This window comes from Perca fluviatilis, chromosome 7, assembly GCF_010015445.1.
Source record: "Perca fluviatilis chromosome 7, GENO_Pfluv_1.0, whole genome shotgun sequence".
Lineage (NCBI taxonomy): Eukaryota > Metazoa > Chordata > Actinopteri > Perciformes > Percidae > Perca > Perca fluviatilis.
Genome location: NC_053118.1, coordinates 37,955,843 through 37,973,020, shown reverse-complemented (window position 1 = coordinate 37,973,020; position 17,178 = coordinate 37,955,843). Strand labels below are relative to the sequence as shown.

At 40.8% G+C, this 17,178-nt stretch overlaps 1 protein-coding gene across 1 annotated transcript; it reads left to right on the top strand.

Annotated features, from left to right (window-relative positions):
- The first annotated feature begins 1,821 nt into the window (after positions 1 to 1,821).
- LOC120562474 (cell wall integrity and stress response component 2-like) lies at positions 1,822 to 14,572 on the top strand. The gene is made up of 9 exons (XM_039806186.1): positions 1,822 to 1,955; positions 2,219 to 2,542; positions 2,675 to 2,710; positions 2,845 to 2,988; positions 10,023 to 10,106; positions 10,208 to 10,236; positions 12,994 to 13,050; positions 13,383 to 13,448; positions 13,748 to 14,572. The coding sequence occupies exons 1-9, from the start codon at positions 1,895 to 1,897 to the stop codon at positions 13,838 to 13,840; spliced, it is 894 nt and encodes a 297-aa protein (XP_039662120.1). The 5' UTR covers positions 1,822 to 1,894; the 3' UTR covers positions 13,841 to 14,572.
- The last annotated feature ends 2,606 nt before the right edge of the window (positions 14,573 to 17,178 follow it).

The window sequence follows — 17,178 nt, the reverse complement described above, 5'->3', positions numbered from 1 at the left end:
TAGCTTGATTTATTTGTAACATTAACCTCTAATTATGAAGTGAGCCCCCTCGCTTGATTGTGCATTATTTTTGATTAGCTATTGCTTGGAGATGTCTTGTCGTTATCTCTAGATGTATGATACAAACATAAACAATATATTTACCGCATGCTGCTATACATGTCATCCATCGCCATCTAATTATTCTTTTTGTCTTCGCACTTGTGGTGGTTTTCATCTTTCTCTTTCTGCAAATTGTATATGATGTATAACGACATGACCCAGCACCCAAAACACTGTCAAACACCCTAACGCACCCTCCATTCTTCGAAAGATGGATAAAAAGGCGCAAAAGAAGGAAATAGGTACCTTTGAAAAAAAAAAGCCCCGCCAAATCCTGGACAAATGAGAGATGCGATTCGCACGGGACTAATATTATCACAGGACCTCCGTTTTCAGCAATATGGTAGGTCATTTGCGGGGGAATTATTTACAAAAAATTACAAACAAATGACCGATTCGCACGCGGATTAAGATCACAGACAACCTCCGCATTAATTACAAATGACTGGAGGTCACCAGGTAATACTTATCCCGTGCGAATAGGGCTTAAGAAAGGAAAATAAATGTGACAAAAGGAAAGAAATGGGTGGAGTCATGTTTGAGCATGTCGACCCAAAGGACAAGAAAGTAAGAAATAAGCTGTTTGTTAGTATCAAATGTGTCTAAAAAACAAATCAACATAAATATAATAACTCAGGCTATGTTCAGAAGTTTCAGAAGCACACGACCTCCTACTGTGATCTAATATCGATGTAAAAACATTTCCCACATCTTAAACGTCCAACTAGTCGTCTCTGCAGTGTGTCCCATTCTGCCTCTCTGTCCCTCCAGACACATTCACACTTCCTCAAACCCATTCACTGCCATTCTCTTCCTGTCCACCAGATGTCCTCTGACTTTTTCTCCTGTCCTGTCCAGTCGCCTCACTCAGTTCAGTCAGGACTCTCATCAGTGTTTTAACCGTTTGTTGAAACGAGTCTCAGTGAGCCCAAACCTTCCAGGGGTTAAAGTAGTTTTCAACACAACTCAATAAGTGTCTCTTTGTCCTAATAAAGTGTGGACTGTCTGTGTGTTTCGGATGTTTATGTGGTCCTCATTAGAGGGTAAAACCTGCAGAGCTCTGCTGCTGGTGTTACCCACATTCTCACCCAAACACTTCTCCTTCAGTTCTCAGAAACAAACTGCAAAAATACAATGAGGAAGCAGCAGGTGTCAGACAGTAAGACATCATCTCATGTGTGTTCTTTCAGCTGCTACAGTATCACCATACTGCACCACGGACATCAAGAGTGAAGTCCTGCTGGGGGAGGAGTTTGACTCTTCACCTGTGTGTTCATGTGTGCTGTCAAACATCACCATGAATCCTGTCTGGTTTCTAATAAACACCATCTGAAGAAAACAAGCTGCATTACTGCAAACATTTATCCTAACCAACAATCTTCACACCCTCAACTTCCTCAGTCGTCTTCTTCTTCTTTTAAGGTGTGAAATACGTCAGTGTCACAAGTGCACCCTGGGACTGGACACCGTGTGAACACGAGACTCAACATGAGATTAATACAGTTTGTTTGTTGCAGCTTTAGATTGGATCAATGAACGCAGAAACATTTAAATATGAGAGAAAACTATCTTTCAAATATGGAAAAGTGGAAATTGTAAAAACCTTTTTGGCTGTTTGGCGTCTATAAGAGATTCAAAGAGCCTATGCCTAACCCTAAAAGTCATTATGAGGAAGTGACATCATCCTAATTACAGGAAGTAGGTGCAGCGTCTCTCGACTAAAGCACTATTTTAGAAACAGTTCTGAGCATCAGAACGAGAGAGAGAAGAAGCAGAGACACAGAGAAGCACGATGGAAGAGTTCAAATGGATCAAAATGTCTTTATTTCTGATACCGCTGCTTCACTTTACAGGTAAGAAGACTTATACCATATATATATATATATATATATATATATATATATATATATATATATATGTATATATATATGGAAGGCACATTAAAAATAAAATGTATCATAATTATTGAATTTAATTTGTTAGTTAAATTTTACTTCAAGAAAAATCTGTGTTTTTAACATGGTGAGTTTAGTGAACTCTTGGAAAACAAAGATAAAGAAATAATCGTCACACTATGAACACAACAGACATTTATTTTCTCTCATCTTCTTAACAGCAGCAGCTGGAAACCATTTCCTCTCCTCCACTGTCAGAGCTGGAGATGATGTCACTTTGCCTTGTGAACATGTGATAGACGGTCAGAGAAAGTGTGACAGTACTACCTGGATCTTCAGTCGTTCAGGAAACACAGTGACGCTGTTTGAAGATGGGCAGATTAAAGAAGAAGCCAGAGTTAAATCAGACAGACTGAGTGTTAGAGAGAACTGTTCTCTGGTTATAAAGAAGGTCACAGAGGAGGATGCTGGTCGTTACACCTGCAGACAGTTCAGATCAGGACAACATCAAGGTCCAGATACTCTGGTTGATCTCTCTGTTACCAGTGAGTATTTACATCATGATGTTTTCAAATTGTCTAATTTGAACAAAATACTGAAACATAATAATTGATTACAGTGATGAAGTTAATTTTACTCTTGTTGTCTTTTTCTCACAATATCTCCATCTTCACCAGCGACTGAACAGAAGAACACTAATGAGGAGAAAGCAGGTGAGAACATGTTGAGCTGTTTAAAGTCACTTCAAACTTATGAGATTAATTACCTAAAATATTAGTTTATTTTATGGATTTGAAGTTTTAATATTGCATCACAACAGTGTGTTAAGTTGTGTTCATCTGTTCAGGTAAGGACACAATAACAACAAAACCAACAACAACAACAGCAGCAGCAGCAGCAGCAGCAGCAACAACAACAACAACAACAACAACAACAACAACTGAAAGCAGCATTAAATCAGGAACCAATGATGCTTCACCAAAACGACAAGGTATGACTCAACATGTTGATGGATCTGTTTCTGCAATCTCTCTCTCTTCCCGTCAGTCTCCTTCTCTCGAGAATGTATATGTTTGTAGTGAATGTGACATACATAATTCACCTTTGTTGTTTAATGTAATATATTGTGCATGTAATATATGTTGGTTCAGGGATCGCGTTGGCTTTGCTGCTTGTGTGATGACGTGGGACCCGGATGTTGGGTTGCTGGGCAGCACCATTTTCTGAATGAATTGTTTTTCCTATTTTCCTTTATTTTACTCAGTAATTAATTTTGCGATTTCTATGGAAAAAGAAAAAAGAAGAGCTTTTTAGAACTAGTATACGTGAAAATAAGACGGTGCTTTTTGGTAGGGGGCATGAACAAATACAGTAGGCATCAATGAAATATCCAAGGCAAATATCCCAACAGTGTGTTGAGTTGTGTTCATCTGTTCTGGGGTCCGTTCCAGGTAGGAGGTTTAACAAACTCTGAGTCTAACCCTGATCTCTGAGTTGATTTACCCTGAGATGGAAACTCTGAGTTTTTGGTTCCAGAACAGCTGATTAGAGTTGGTTCAATCAACTAGGCGTAGGTTCACTCAAGGTTACGCGCGTGCACAAAAGGCAGCATGAATGGAGCCATGATTCTACGATTCACCATGGCAACAACCACAAACAAACGGGTCGGCCCACAAACAGCGTCGTTTGAATGTGTATTTCGTTAAAAAAGCAAGACAGCGGCAGCTGCTGCAAAAGATTGAGAATTGGTGTAGGAGAAAATTGCTGCTCGAGTCAATGCGTACGCATTGACAGTGTATTAATTTCATATTTAATCACAGCTAACTTAGAATATTACTGGTGAAAATTGGAATCGTATTACACCTATAATTTCATTTAGGTGCAATCCTGCAGGCGAAAAAGTAAACTATAGGCTACTAATCCCATTCTGAGGCTGCAGCACCATGATCATTAACAGAAATATAATGTATAATCATTTATTTCTTTTTAATGGCTCTCACTGGTTTGTGTCCAGGGAACACTACAAAACCGTTTAAAAAAAACGTTTCAAAGCGAGTTACACTTTTCTGACGTCTCTGCATACAGTGGCTTTACTATTACAGTATGATCCGCTACACTGTTATAAAGAAAACTGCCGTTTGCAAAAAACTTAATGCGACACAAAGAATCTGCTGGGATGTTAAAGCCTGTCCACGATGGTGGATGTTAGTGATATGAGGACGGATAAGGTATCTACATATCTAATGGACTGTGATAAAAAATACCTCTCAAATCGGTTATGTGGAAATGAAAATACATCTATAGTCGGGACTCAATACCATCTCCAGACGTAAACTCTCTGTGAATTAATACAGCTTTTTCATCAACGGGATCGTCGACAAAAGGACATGACAAGTGTGGTGTAATCTGTTTTATTGTGAAGGGCCTAACAGGAAGTACGGGTACTACTGTGTGATAACCTGAATGTGAAAGGCTGTGAGTTGGAACGACGCAAATAAATGCTGTTCAGTTTCTCTACAACCTGTCGCTTGAATCTATGCCCAATAACACAACATGGTGTCAGAAGTGGTAAGCAGTAAGCAGATAGTAAGATAGAAAGTAAGCTATCATGGGAGTGAAAAGAAGACTTTATCCGGAGAAAAAGATGTCAGATACAGACGAAGCAGGAGCTAGCGCCTCGCATGCTACCGCCTCGCATGCTACCGCCTCGCATGCTACCGCCTCGCATGCTACCGCCCCAGCTACAAGTAAACAGCAGCAACAATGCTAACGCTAATCCACCCCCGAACGCCACATTCACCATTCAGCCTCCAGAAGCATTTGATTTTTCTAAGCCTCAGCAATGGGAAAAGTTGATACGGAGGTTTGAAAGATTCTGATTAGCCAGCAATCTCCACCTTAGCTCAGAGGCTAACCAGGTAAACACGCTCATCTATTGTATGGGGGATGAAGCGGACGACATTCTTCGAGGTCAAGCTTTATGGGATGTGCAGAGACATGATCAACAGTATCAAGCGGTAAGAGACACTTTGGACATATATTTCGTGCCCAGGAAAAACATTATCTACGAAAGAGCCCGATTTAATCAAAGATTGCAGCTAGCTAATGAGACTGTTGACTCGTTTGTCACCGCGCTTTACGCTTTGGCTGAAAACTGCAACTACGGTGCACTACACGATGAGTTAATAAGAGATTGCCTCGTCGTGGGACTCAGAAACACTAGCTTAGCTGAGAGATTACAGATGGACAAGGATTTGACGCTGGAGAAGGCGGTAAATCAAGCCCGGCAGTCAGAAGTCATAAAAAGGCAACAAACAGACATCAGAGGAGAAAGCAACATGGAAAGAGATGCTGTGTCAGTGAAATATAGGAAACAACAGCATCCAAAATACAAGTCCCCAACTCAACCAAAATACACAACAAAGTCCAAAACACCAAATGATAGATCCTGCTACAGAAGTGCTAAAACCCCTGCACATGCTAAAGGACAATGTCAAGCAAAAGATGTGACCTGTCATACTTGTGGTAAAAGAGGGCAATACAGTGTGTAAATCTGTTAAATCTGTGCATGTGATAGAAACAGAGAAATATAATGACACACCCATGTTCCTTGGTTCTGTAGACGCAGGTTAAGATCCTTGGTATGCAGATCTTACAATCAGAAACCACAAAGTCAGATTTAAGATGGACACTGGAGCTGATGTTTCAGTTATCCCAGCCCAGATGTACTACTGTATAAACCAAAATGAGACAGAGTTATGCAAACCAGATGGACCATTGTTTGGACCAGGTGACACTCCTCTCAATGTATTGGGTATGTGCAGAGAAACATTGTGCAAAGGTGAGGAAGAAATAGAAGAAAACGTGTATGTTATCAAAGATTTGCACATAGCGCTGTTGAGCAGGCCAGCAAGTGTCAAGCTAAACCTTATGTCTAGAGCAGATAGCATAGACATGAAAGTGTTAAATGAGAAATACCCAAAGTTGTGTCAGGGTTTGGGGTTAATGCAGCAACCTTATACTCTTTAGCTGAAACCTGACGCTGTACCTTTTTCCCTGGCTACACCAAGACGTGTCCCCATTCCTTTGTTGGGAAAAGTGAAACAGGAACTGGAAAAAATGGAGTCCATGGGAGTAATCAGCAGAGTCGAAGAGCCAACTGAATGGTGCTCAGGTATGGTCCCAGTGCCAACCAAAACTGACTCAATGCGCGTTTGTGTGGACCTCACTCACCTCAATGAAGCAGTGTGCAGAGAAAAGTGCATCTTGCCTTCAGTGGAACAGACACTTGGATCCCTGGCTGGAGAAAAAGTCTTCAGTAAGTTAGATGCAAACAGAGGCTTTTGGCAGGTTCCTTTGTCACCTGAGTGAGCACACTACACAACATTCATTACCCCTTTCGTACGCTACCATTTCAACAGACTTCCTTTTGGGATAGCCTCAGCCCAAGAACATTTTCAGCGGAGAATGTCAGTGATTCTCAATGGGCTGCCAGGCGTGGTTTGTCACATGGATGACATCCTCATTTGGGGAAAGGACCAGCATAATGTCAGACTTCACACTGTGCTTCACAAACTGCAAGTGGCCAGTGTCACACTAAATATGGAGAAATGTGACCTAAGCAAACAAGAGGTAAAGTTCCTTGGACACATTTTGTCTGCAGAGGGAGTCCAACCTGACCCGGACAGAATCAGAGCAGTCAAAGCGATGAAAGAGCCGTCAAACTTCAGCGAAGTGCGCAGCTTTCTTGGGATGGTCAACCAGTTAGGCAAATTTATTCCAGGACTGGCTGAAAAAGATAAGCCCCTAAGAGATCTGCTTTCAAAGAAAAACCAGTGGGTTTGGAGCTATGCACAACAAATATGCATTTGATCAGCTGAAAAGTGAAATGATGTCAACGCCTGTTCTCACACTCTACGATCCAAACAAAGAACTTAAACTGTCTACAGATGCCTCATCCTACGGACTTGGAGCGGTTGTATTTCAAAAAAAAGGTGAGCAGTGGAGGCCTGTAGCATACGCCTCACGCTCCTTAACTGAGACAGAGCAGAGGTATGCACAGGTGGAGAAGGAGGCGCTTGGACTAATGTGGGGATGCGAAAGATTTAAAGAAACTTAGAAACTGACCACAAGCCACTTGTCAGTCTGCTGGGACAACAAGCCCTAACCGAGCTTCCAACCAGGATCCAGCGGTTCCGACTCAGGCTCATGAGGTGCAGTTACTCCATCTCACACACTCCAGGCAAAGCACTCTTCACGGCGGACACACTGTTACGCGCACCTGTCGAGCAAGATCAACGTACATCACACAACTTAAAGAACAACTAAAAACAGACAACACATGTTCTGAAGTCATGTCATTGTGTCAGAGAGGCTGGCCAGATTACAGCCATCTCACAGGTCCAATCAAAGCATATTGGCCACACAGAGACACTCTAACTGTACATGATGAACTGTTACTGAAAGGCACCAGACTCGTGATTCCTACCACTATGTGCAACTCTGTCCTCGTAGCCCTATATGAGGGACATCAGGGAATGTCTAGATGTAGAGAGAGAGCTAGAGAGACAGTGTGGTGGCCTGGTCTGAGCGGCCAAATCAAGAACTTGTGAAAAACTGCACCATATGCATTAAGGAACGTGCCAACTCAGTGGAGCCTTTAATGCCCAGTGAGTTCCCTGAAAGACCATGGCAAAAAGTTGGAGCTGATCTTTTTACTCTCAACAACAGTAACTATGTACTGGTGGTGGACTACTAATCCAGATTTGTGGAGATAGCCAAACTGACACCCAGGAGATCAGAAGATATTATAGTACACCTAAAGTCAATCTTTTCCAGACATGGCATTCCAGAGCTTTTCTACAGCGACAATGGACCTCAGTTCTCAAGCCAGCTGTTCACAGACTTCGCAGCAGCATATGGTTTCAGACATGTAACGAGCAGTCTGAGATTTGCACAAAGCAATGGTGAGGCTTAGCGTCATGTCCAAACTGTGAAAAGACTACTAAAGAAAGCAAAAGACCCATATCTTGCACTTTTAGCCATCAGAGCGACCCCATTGGCTAATGGGTACAGCCCGGCGCAACTACTGATGGGACGGAGACTTTGCACGCCAGTACCCCAGCTTCCCTCTTTGCTCGTTCCCAGCCTGCCAAACGAGGCTGCAGTGGTGAAGAGAGAGAGAGAGGAGACTAAAGGACAGTACTGTGTATAACAAAAGACATCGTGTGAGAGATCTTCCTCAACTATCTCCAGGACAACCGGTGTGGATCACAGACACCAAGAGTGAAGGGACTGTCATCTCACCTCATTCTACACCCCGCTCATATGTCGTGGAGAGCCCTTCAGGAGTCATCAGGAGGAATAGGCATCATCTATTACCATTGCCTGAAATCACACCAAAGGTACAAATGCCAAGTACCCCAGTCAGACCTACAGAGGGCGCCAGGCTCACACCAAACTGTTCAGAGTCTGCAGTTAAGACTCCAAAGGCAGCTACCCCAGGTCCTGTCAGAACTAGGCTTGGCAGAGTTGTCGTAAAACCTCAAAGACTGGACTTGGGAATACAAAAGAGTTACATAAAAAGTAAAAGAAAAAATTCATGCTGCATTCATCTCATAGAAAGGGGGATGTGGTGTAATCTGTTTTATTGTGAAGGGCCTAACAGGAAGTACGTTGTACTACTGTGTGCTAACCTGAATGTGAAAGGCTGTGAGTTGGAAGGACGCAAATAAATGCTGTTCAGTTGCTCGTGTCGCTTGAATCTATGCCCAATAACACAACAAGTTTGAGAAAAAAACATTTTATAATCTGCCTAGCATATTATTCATGCAGATAACAAACTGCATTAAAATGCGCCAGATAGACTGAATGAATGAATGAGGAAATTAGTTTCTCCTCCCTCTCAGAGGGAGGAGACTGACCGTGCATTCATGCCACCTCGGAATAACAGGCACCGCCCCCGTGGTTACGTTGTTTTTTCCGACTGCCAGCGTTCACATGGTCGGGATGCATGTTCTTCTTCTGTTATATTGGGCGTTTGGCATAACAACTTTTTGCATGACTGCCACCGGTTGGCCGTAGCCGAGAGCATCAGGTGTGAGAAAACATGGAGGCCACAATAACAAAAGATTTTCTGCTGTTTTCTTATGCGAGCATCCAAACAGCACATCGCCAGGTGTGTGTTTGTGTTATCTGCAGGACACGGAGAATTTGATTTTTTTTTTTACATAGGCCTATTTATGAATAATTTCAAACATATTATGTCTGTGCATGTTTCTTGGCAGAGGCATTTGTCCACAATAAACAGTTTATTGTCATTGAAATATGTTCAGTGAACCAAAGTCGCCTCCATCAAACGTCAGTTGTCAACAACGCGTCACCAACTGGGAAACTCGGGTATCAAAATCCAGCCCGAGTTTCCCACCTCTGATTCCCACAGGAAGTTACGTGAATGGTGACGTTTTCACTCGGAAAAACGTTTTTCCATGAACGCACGGTCAGAGAAACTCAAGGTTTTTTTCTCAGTCTCCTCCCTCTAACTCGAGGTTTCTTGAAGAAAACCTGCTCCCGACCAGGTTAGGTTCACAGGCTCAGTTACCATAGTTACTGACTCTGAGGTGAAGTTACCTCATCTCAGGGTTAACCAACTCAGAGTTTTCACTAAACCTGCTTTCTGGAACGGGCCTCAGGTGAGAACACAACCACAACAACCACAGAATCATTAACAACTGAAAGCAGCATTAAAGGTATGACTCAACAAGTTGATGTATCTTTATGTTACATATCGACTGTGAAATGAGGTTGGAAGCTTTGGAAGAACTGTGTGGCTTCAATTTGTTTTGTTTAAATAGTTGCAGATTGAGTTTTCATGGCATGCTCTATTGTACCAAAAGTAATTTGATTTGGTTAAAATTATAAGCTCAATGTTTAAACATTGACATATAATTCTCTTTTAGCTACAGAATTTTCAACAAAGCAAAACCTGCAGTCAAAATGCTTTAAATATTTCTATTATGTTGGCAGATATGTCGGTGTACATCATCGTGGCTCTGGTTTTGGTAGCACTCCTAATAATCGTGGCTGTCATCAGTTGGAAGAAAATGAAAGGTGAGAGAAAAGCTCAAAACTTTTATAAAGCAGAAAGTTTTAATAAAACTGGATTTTCGTTGTGCAAGCCTTTAGGTCAACCCCCTATTTTGTCTTTTCAGGAAACACAACACGGAGGAACGACAATGTTGTGAGTTTAAAAACTGTTCTTCACTACACATTTGAATTCTAAAGCTGAGAAAGGATAAGATTAGATGAACAGCAGGGGAGACTGGGGGCAGTAGTAACAACCTTTGGTTTGGACATCCTTAGTCAAAACCCTATAACGTGTATCTGTGTTCTACTTGTTGACAGTCATCAAATGTTTTTACCAGCAATGTTAGAGTCAGAACATGCATTGAAACACTACAAGTCAAATATTTCAACTGCCCACTTCTAGGGGTAACTGTAACAGCACACGTAATACCTTCATATTAATACCAATGACCACAATAAACTCCCTAAAGTATTGGGATATAGTTAAAACAATGTAACATCTATTCAAAAGCTAACTCAAAACTTTACTAAAAAAAAACTTGTTTTAGTTTTTTATGCTTTATTCTAACATTTATGCTGATCTTTCTTTTTACATTTTTCTTCTAATTTAAATTCCCATGCCATGACAATTTCACTTTATTATGGATTTTTTTTTAACATTAATATGAGTTCCCCCCAGCCTGCCTATGGTCCCCCAGTGGCTAGAAATGGTGATAGGTGTAAACCGAGCCCTGGGTATCCTGCTCTGCCTTTGAGAAAATGAAAGCTCAGATGGACCAATCAGGAATCTTCTCCTTATGAGGTCATAAGGAGCAAGGTTACCTCCCCTTTCTCTGCTTTGCCCGCCCAGAGAATTTGGCCCACCCATGAGAGAGAGAGAGACATCATGGCTTTCAAACAAGCAAAGTGGCAGTTGGTCAAGGCCACACCCCCACCCTCAACCTTGCCCCCCCCTCTCTCTCCTCCTCAATAGCTACAGACACATAAATGACACATCCTAAGGAAAGCTCATTGTGGGACTGGCTCTAGTGGCTGTAATTCTGCACCAAGGCTGAATTTTGGTAAAGAGACTTCAGATACAGTATTAGGGGACCACTAAGGTCTATATAAAAGAGACTTCAGATACAGTATTAGGGGACCACTAAGGTCTATATAAAAGAGACTTTCGATACAGTATTAGGGGACCAGTAAGGCCTATATAAAAGAGACTTCAGATACAGTATTAGGGGACCACTAAGGCCTATATAAAAGAGACTTCAGATACAGTATTAGGGGACCACTAAGGCCTATATAAAAGAGACTTCAGATACAGTATTAGGGGACCACTAAGGCCTATATAAAAGAGACTTCAGATACAGTATTAGGGGACCACTAAGGTCTATATAAAAGAGACTTCAGATACAGTATTAGGGGACCACTAAGGCCTATATAAAAGAGACTTCAGATACAGTATTAGGGGACCACTAAGGCCTATATAAAAGAGACTTAAGATACAGTATTAGGGGACCACTAAGGCCTATATAAAAGCATCCAAAAAGCAGCATGTCATGGGACCTTTAAAGCGCCCATATTATGCTCATTTTCAGGTTCATAACTCTATTTTAAGGTTGTACCAGAATAGGTTTACATGGTTTAATTTTCAAAAAACACCATATTGTTGATAGTACTGCACAGCTCTCTCTCACTGCTGCAGATCCTCTTTTCACCTGGTTTCTGTTTTAGCTACAGAGTGAGACCTCTTTTCATCTTCTTCTTCTGTACTATCTTTGATTGCACTCGCACATGCTCAGTAGCTCAGATGTAGAGCATGTCAGCTAGCTAACTCTAGAGACAGTAAAAGAAAGCCTGTTTCTCCGACTTTGGTCAGTTACAAGGCAGGATCAGCTGGGAGACTTCTAAATGAGGGCGCACATGTAAGTAGTTCTTTTGGAGATTATGGTGAACTTGTGTGTGTTGTAGCAGTGCTTTGCTATTGAGAACCATCGTAGCATGCTAAGCAGTGTAAGCAGTCGCCTTGCGCTAGCATTAGCCGGCTAACGCTAACGCTACGAGCTAACGGTTGTGGTTAGCCAGCTCATTTCGGACTGTGACGTCACAGTCCGAGGCCAATTTTGAACAGCTCACTAGGAGACTGAAAGCAGGACACATTCAGAAACCTGTATCTCACTCAAAACAGCATGGATGGATTTTTTTCAAAGTTTGTATGTGTGTGGAAGCACCAGAGACACAAATGAACACCCCAAATCCCAGAAAAAGTGTTTTTTTCATAATATAGGCACTTTAAAGCAGGTGCTTTGTAAATAAAATTGTCATTGCCATATTGAAATAATAATTTCAGTTTAATTAAAATGGTATACTTATACTGTATATCATATACTGTAACTATACAAGTCTTGGCAGAAAAACTAAGGATGAGACATCAGTTTGTCTGTTGGCAGGCAGGGAGGGATCATCACAGACCCTTTGCATGTTTTTCATGGTTGTGTCTCGTTTCTGATTGGTGCAGTTTGAGATGTTACATCGCCCCTGGTCTCCCCTAATGACTGTGTTGTATTACAGTAAAAAAATTATGTTGTATGTCTATTGTAAGTGGTTGCGGCAGCAAAAGTCAAGGAAGTGATTGTGAGATAAAGTAAAAAGTGGCCCAAAGCTATTTTTTTGCTTTGCTAATTCAGCCATAAAACATACCAAACATAACAGCCCCTAAAGTGACGACAGAGTTTAATCACCTCCTCTCTGACACAGTGTCAACAAAAACTGAACATTATCAGCGTCAGAGATATTTGTGGTGGTTGTATTGGATTGCATCTCAAGTCCAATTGAATTCATTCACTGGACTGAAGTTGTAGATTTGAAAATGTTTGGATACTCCCATGTAAGATGCTTTTCATGCAATATGCTTTTTGTCCAGGGGCTGACCTCAAACTCTGCAGCAACTCAGTCTGCTCCAGAAACCAATCAGGACACGGTGAGATCACACACACAGACACACAAGGTCATGTTTGTAAATGAGAAGATGTTCTCAAACAGTTTACCTGGATAAATAAAGGTTGAATAAAAAACACAACACCCAGTACAGTCACAACCAATGTGTGTGTCTAACACAAGAGTCTTGAGAGCGTGAGAATGTGCAAGAAAGATAAAAACCGTAAAAAAGGGGAAGTAAAATGATGCAGCTGTACTTTAATAGAAGAGAACATGGGTGTAAAACCAGAAGTCAAACCACCATGAAAAGACCACTATTGATGTTATAGTATGTTTAAGTTACTGAGCAGCCATTATGTTGTCTCCTCTGTGCAGGCTGATCCTGAAGGTGGTGTTTCCTACGCCTCCATCAGATACACCAAGAAGACCAACAGAGCCCAGGTCAGCTGTTTATTGGTTTTACTTGTGATGTTAGTGAAGAAGAAAAAACAAAAAACTCACTTTGCTTTTGCATTGTGTTGAACTGTGTCACAATGTGTGCTGTGGTTTGATGCGTTCTAATATGCTGTGTTGTAAAGTGTGATGATGTTTTGTATGTTGTGTTTTACTGTTGGATAGCATTATCTCTTATCTTTTATAGTGTCATACAGTGTGTTATTGTGGTGGGTACCACCGTGCCATATTCTGCTGTGTAATTCATATATATATTATATATATTTATATGTGCTTTTTCCTTCCAGGTTCAGCGTAAAAATGATGATGATGCATTGACCTACGCAACCGTGAAAGCTTCCTCCGCTGATCCCAGTGACCTCTACGCTACCATCTACTAATCTGTCTAATCTGTCATCAGATATTTGCTAATCTCTGTTAATGTTCATGATCATTTTCATGATGGATTACTGTAAACAGCTTCCTATTCAGAAGGGCGTGTAGTAGGTTAACTAGTGTTGCAATGTAGAAAGGGGAAGTAGTAGTTCAAAATGTATATATGTGGTGCTTAAAATGTAAATGAGCAAAACATATACATTTTGCTTGATGAACTTTATTGTGCTGAGTGATGGATGTGCTAATCTTAGGCTATAGTTCAAGGTTAATAAGATTTTTTTTGTCTTATACTACATATATTGCCTGTAAATATTTTATATGCAACAATTTATCAAGGGCAAGCAATTTTACTGATTTTCTCATGTTCTTAATTTTCACATTTTTTTCTGTGTAGTTTCATCTGTTATTGTTTCATATGCAATAATGCATTTATGTCTCCTTTTATCAAAATATTCAAAGCATCCTGAAAAGGGGAGGATGTGAAATTACTTATTAAACAACTGAATAAGTGAAAATTGGAAATTCAAATGTAAATTTGATTCAAATCAATTGGAAATGAGCAATAAGGAAGTTAAGCACTTAAGAGTGAGAGACAATGAAAAAGGATGAAAGTCACTATGAGGAAGTGACACCTTACTGATCACAGAAAGTAGTAATAATAATAATAATAATAAATTGAATTTATATAGCGCTTTTCATGGACTCATGTAGTAGCATGAATTTCTCTCTAGAAATGTACGGTGAGCTCTTTATAAAGGAATAATGATGTATGTTGATGTATATTTTTTTCTGTGTACTAATATACAATAAATGTTTTATTCCAATAAAGTTTTGGAGGAAAAGTATTTCTCTTTAAAGGTTTTTAAAATCTTAATCTGCAAAGTATCTATATCAAGGGGCTACAAGTACTTCTGAATAGTACTTGTAGTACAGTAGGCCTACTTGAGTATTTAAGTAACTTTCCACTAGCATAAAAGATCGTGCCCAAAACAAGTTTTTTTGTACCAGGGTTAAGTAACAGGCTTATTTCTGCTTTAAAGTTGGGCGTTTTAATAGAGGGGTCTATGGGGATTGAGGAACACTTCTAACGCCAGATTATCGGCCCTGTGTGTAGCTGCCTTTACGAGGGAGATTGGAGTGAATGAATGAAAACTTTATTGAACAACAATCAACAAGAGGTGTTCAAAAGGATAAAAACACAATAAAGCCCAAAGGCTTGTTTCCATTGTGGTCCTTAAGATGGAAGGGGAATAGAACACATGGACTAAAAACATTGAGGACAAAGGGGAAAGGGGTCAACTAATAATCAAAACAGATCTAAAACACAATGGAAAACAGGGACTAGATTCCCTGACAGACATACAGCCACATAAACAGACAATACAGTACAAACAACATTACAATATTCCTAGTACTTCAAGGATCTTTTGAGTTTGTTTATGGGCTTGATAACCATTTTTTTATTGAAGATTTAAAATGAAAGTAGGAGGAGCTCAACAATTTAAAGTTGGAAGGTAAACCATTCCACAAGACAGCTGCCAAGTATAGGAAAGAGTACTTTCCCATACAGCTCTTAAAGGGGTGATAGAATGATTATATAGGGTATTTCACACTGTTCCTTATGGTCTCCTAATGGGGTATGTAACATTGGTTGGGCTGAAAATGGCCTGGTTGATATTTTATTGGCCCTTATGCATCCCTGTGTTTTGGCCCTATTTGTAACAAGAGCTTTTCTTCCAAATATGGTATGGTCATGAATATTTAGATGAGCTGCGCGCTGATTGGTTGAGCGACTTGCCATACGCACTTATTAGAGACGCGCGCTGATTGGTTGAGCGAATCCCCAATACACATACATTAGAGAAGTGACAGAATCTCATATTCCAGACACTGCAATGTTTCATTACCAAATTCACTTCTGAGACTTTTGTCGTGAAATCAACTATATAAAGCTGAAATATGGGCCGTTTTACAAAAATTGATGGCTAATTGCAAATTTGGTAAGACGGTCGGACTTTAGGAGCTCCACACAGTCTGAACGAAAGCAGCCTGCTGGGCTCCATACCCAGGGCAAAGTCACCCTTTGTGGATACTGCACTACGGGGCTCCGCGGCCAGCTGCCGGCATAACTAATATATTTACGGTTTGAATTTTGTCATGCCACTTTGATTTTAAGGCATTTTTATGAACGTGAGGCGTCTTTGTAGGACGAGCAGCTGCTTGCTATATGTCCCATTCATTACAATGGGGAAATACCGCAGCTAGCTAGCTACACTGTCACCATAACTAAATTATATTTACAGTTTGAATTTCGTCACGCCACTTATATAACATCATTCCCCAATGTCTTATAAAGCTAACCGTTGTGTCAGATTTGATTTTAAGGCATTTTTATGAACGCAAGGCGTCTTTGTAGGACCAGCAGCTGCTTGCTATATGTCCCATTCATTACAATGGGGAAATATCGCAGCTTGCTCACTTTCGCATAACTAAAGTATATTTACAGTTTGAATTTCGTCACGGCATGAATATTACAGGTTTCTCAAGGTCTTACAAAGCTTAGCTAACACTTGTCCGATTTCGGATTTCAATTGAATGTATTTTTGTGAATGTCAGAGTTAGGAGGAGGCTAGCTAGCTCTCATTGATGGACTCCATCTCACCGCGGCTCTATCAATGAGACTCGCGGACAAGAGGCATTTATTTCCCCGATTGTTTGTTTAAATAACTCAACACACATACCTATTATAAGATTAACTGGAACCCGGGGCTGCGGTAAAAGATTGCGGGGTAACAAGCTCGCTGACACTGCCGGTCAGGGTGGCGTGTAGCAACCCAGGCAGCACCAACACCCGAAACGACACACAGTCGAAGAAAATTTGCAATTAGCCATCCATTTTCGTAAAGCGGCCCATATTTGAGCTTTATATGGTTGATTTCTCGCATAAAAAAGTTTCAGAAGTGAATTTTGTAATGGAATAGCAGAGATCTGCGTGACCTAGCTAGATTCAGAAGACTACCTGATCTCAGGTCAGTTGTGTAGCCTATGTAAATGTACTACCTGATCTCAGGTCAGTTGGGTAGCCTATGTAAATGTACTACCTGATCTCAGGTCAGTTGTGTAGCCTATGTAAATGTTGGGGCGTGACTGTTCTCTTAAGGTTCCGGATTTTGAGATGTTTGCGTAAGCAACTCAGCTTTGTTGGGATTCGCCCGTTTTCAGCGGCAGTTTCAAAATATGAGATTTTCATAGTAAAGGGGTGTCAATGGGACTTTGAGCTTCTATGTATGTCCTATTTACCCACCGAACTGTCGTTATTCAACTATGACAGGGTAAAATCGGT

What these genes read in the sequence shown, in the direction of transcription:
- LOC120562474 (XM_039806186.1), top strand. Translation starts at nt 1,895, where the DNA reads ATGGAAGAGTTCAAATGGATCAAAATGTCTTTATTTCTGATACCGCTG. An exon ending in GGTTGATCTCTCTGTTACCA is followed by an intron (nt 2,543 to 2,674) that starts GTGAGTATTTAC and finishes CATCTTCACCAG; the next exon opens with CGACTGAACAGAAGAACACT. An exon ending in AGAAGACCAACAGAGCCCAG is followed by an intron (nt 13,449 to 13,747) that starts GTCAGCTGTTTA and finishes TTTTCCTTCCAG; the next exon opens with GTTCAGCGTAAAAATGATGA.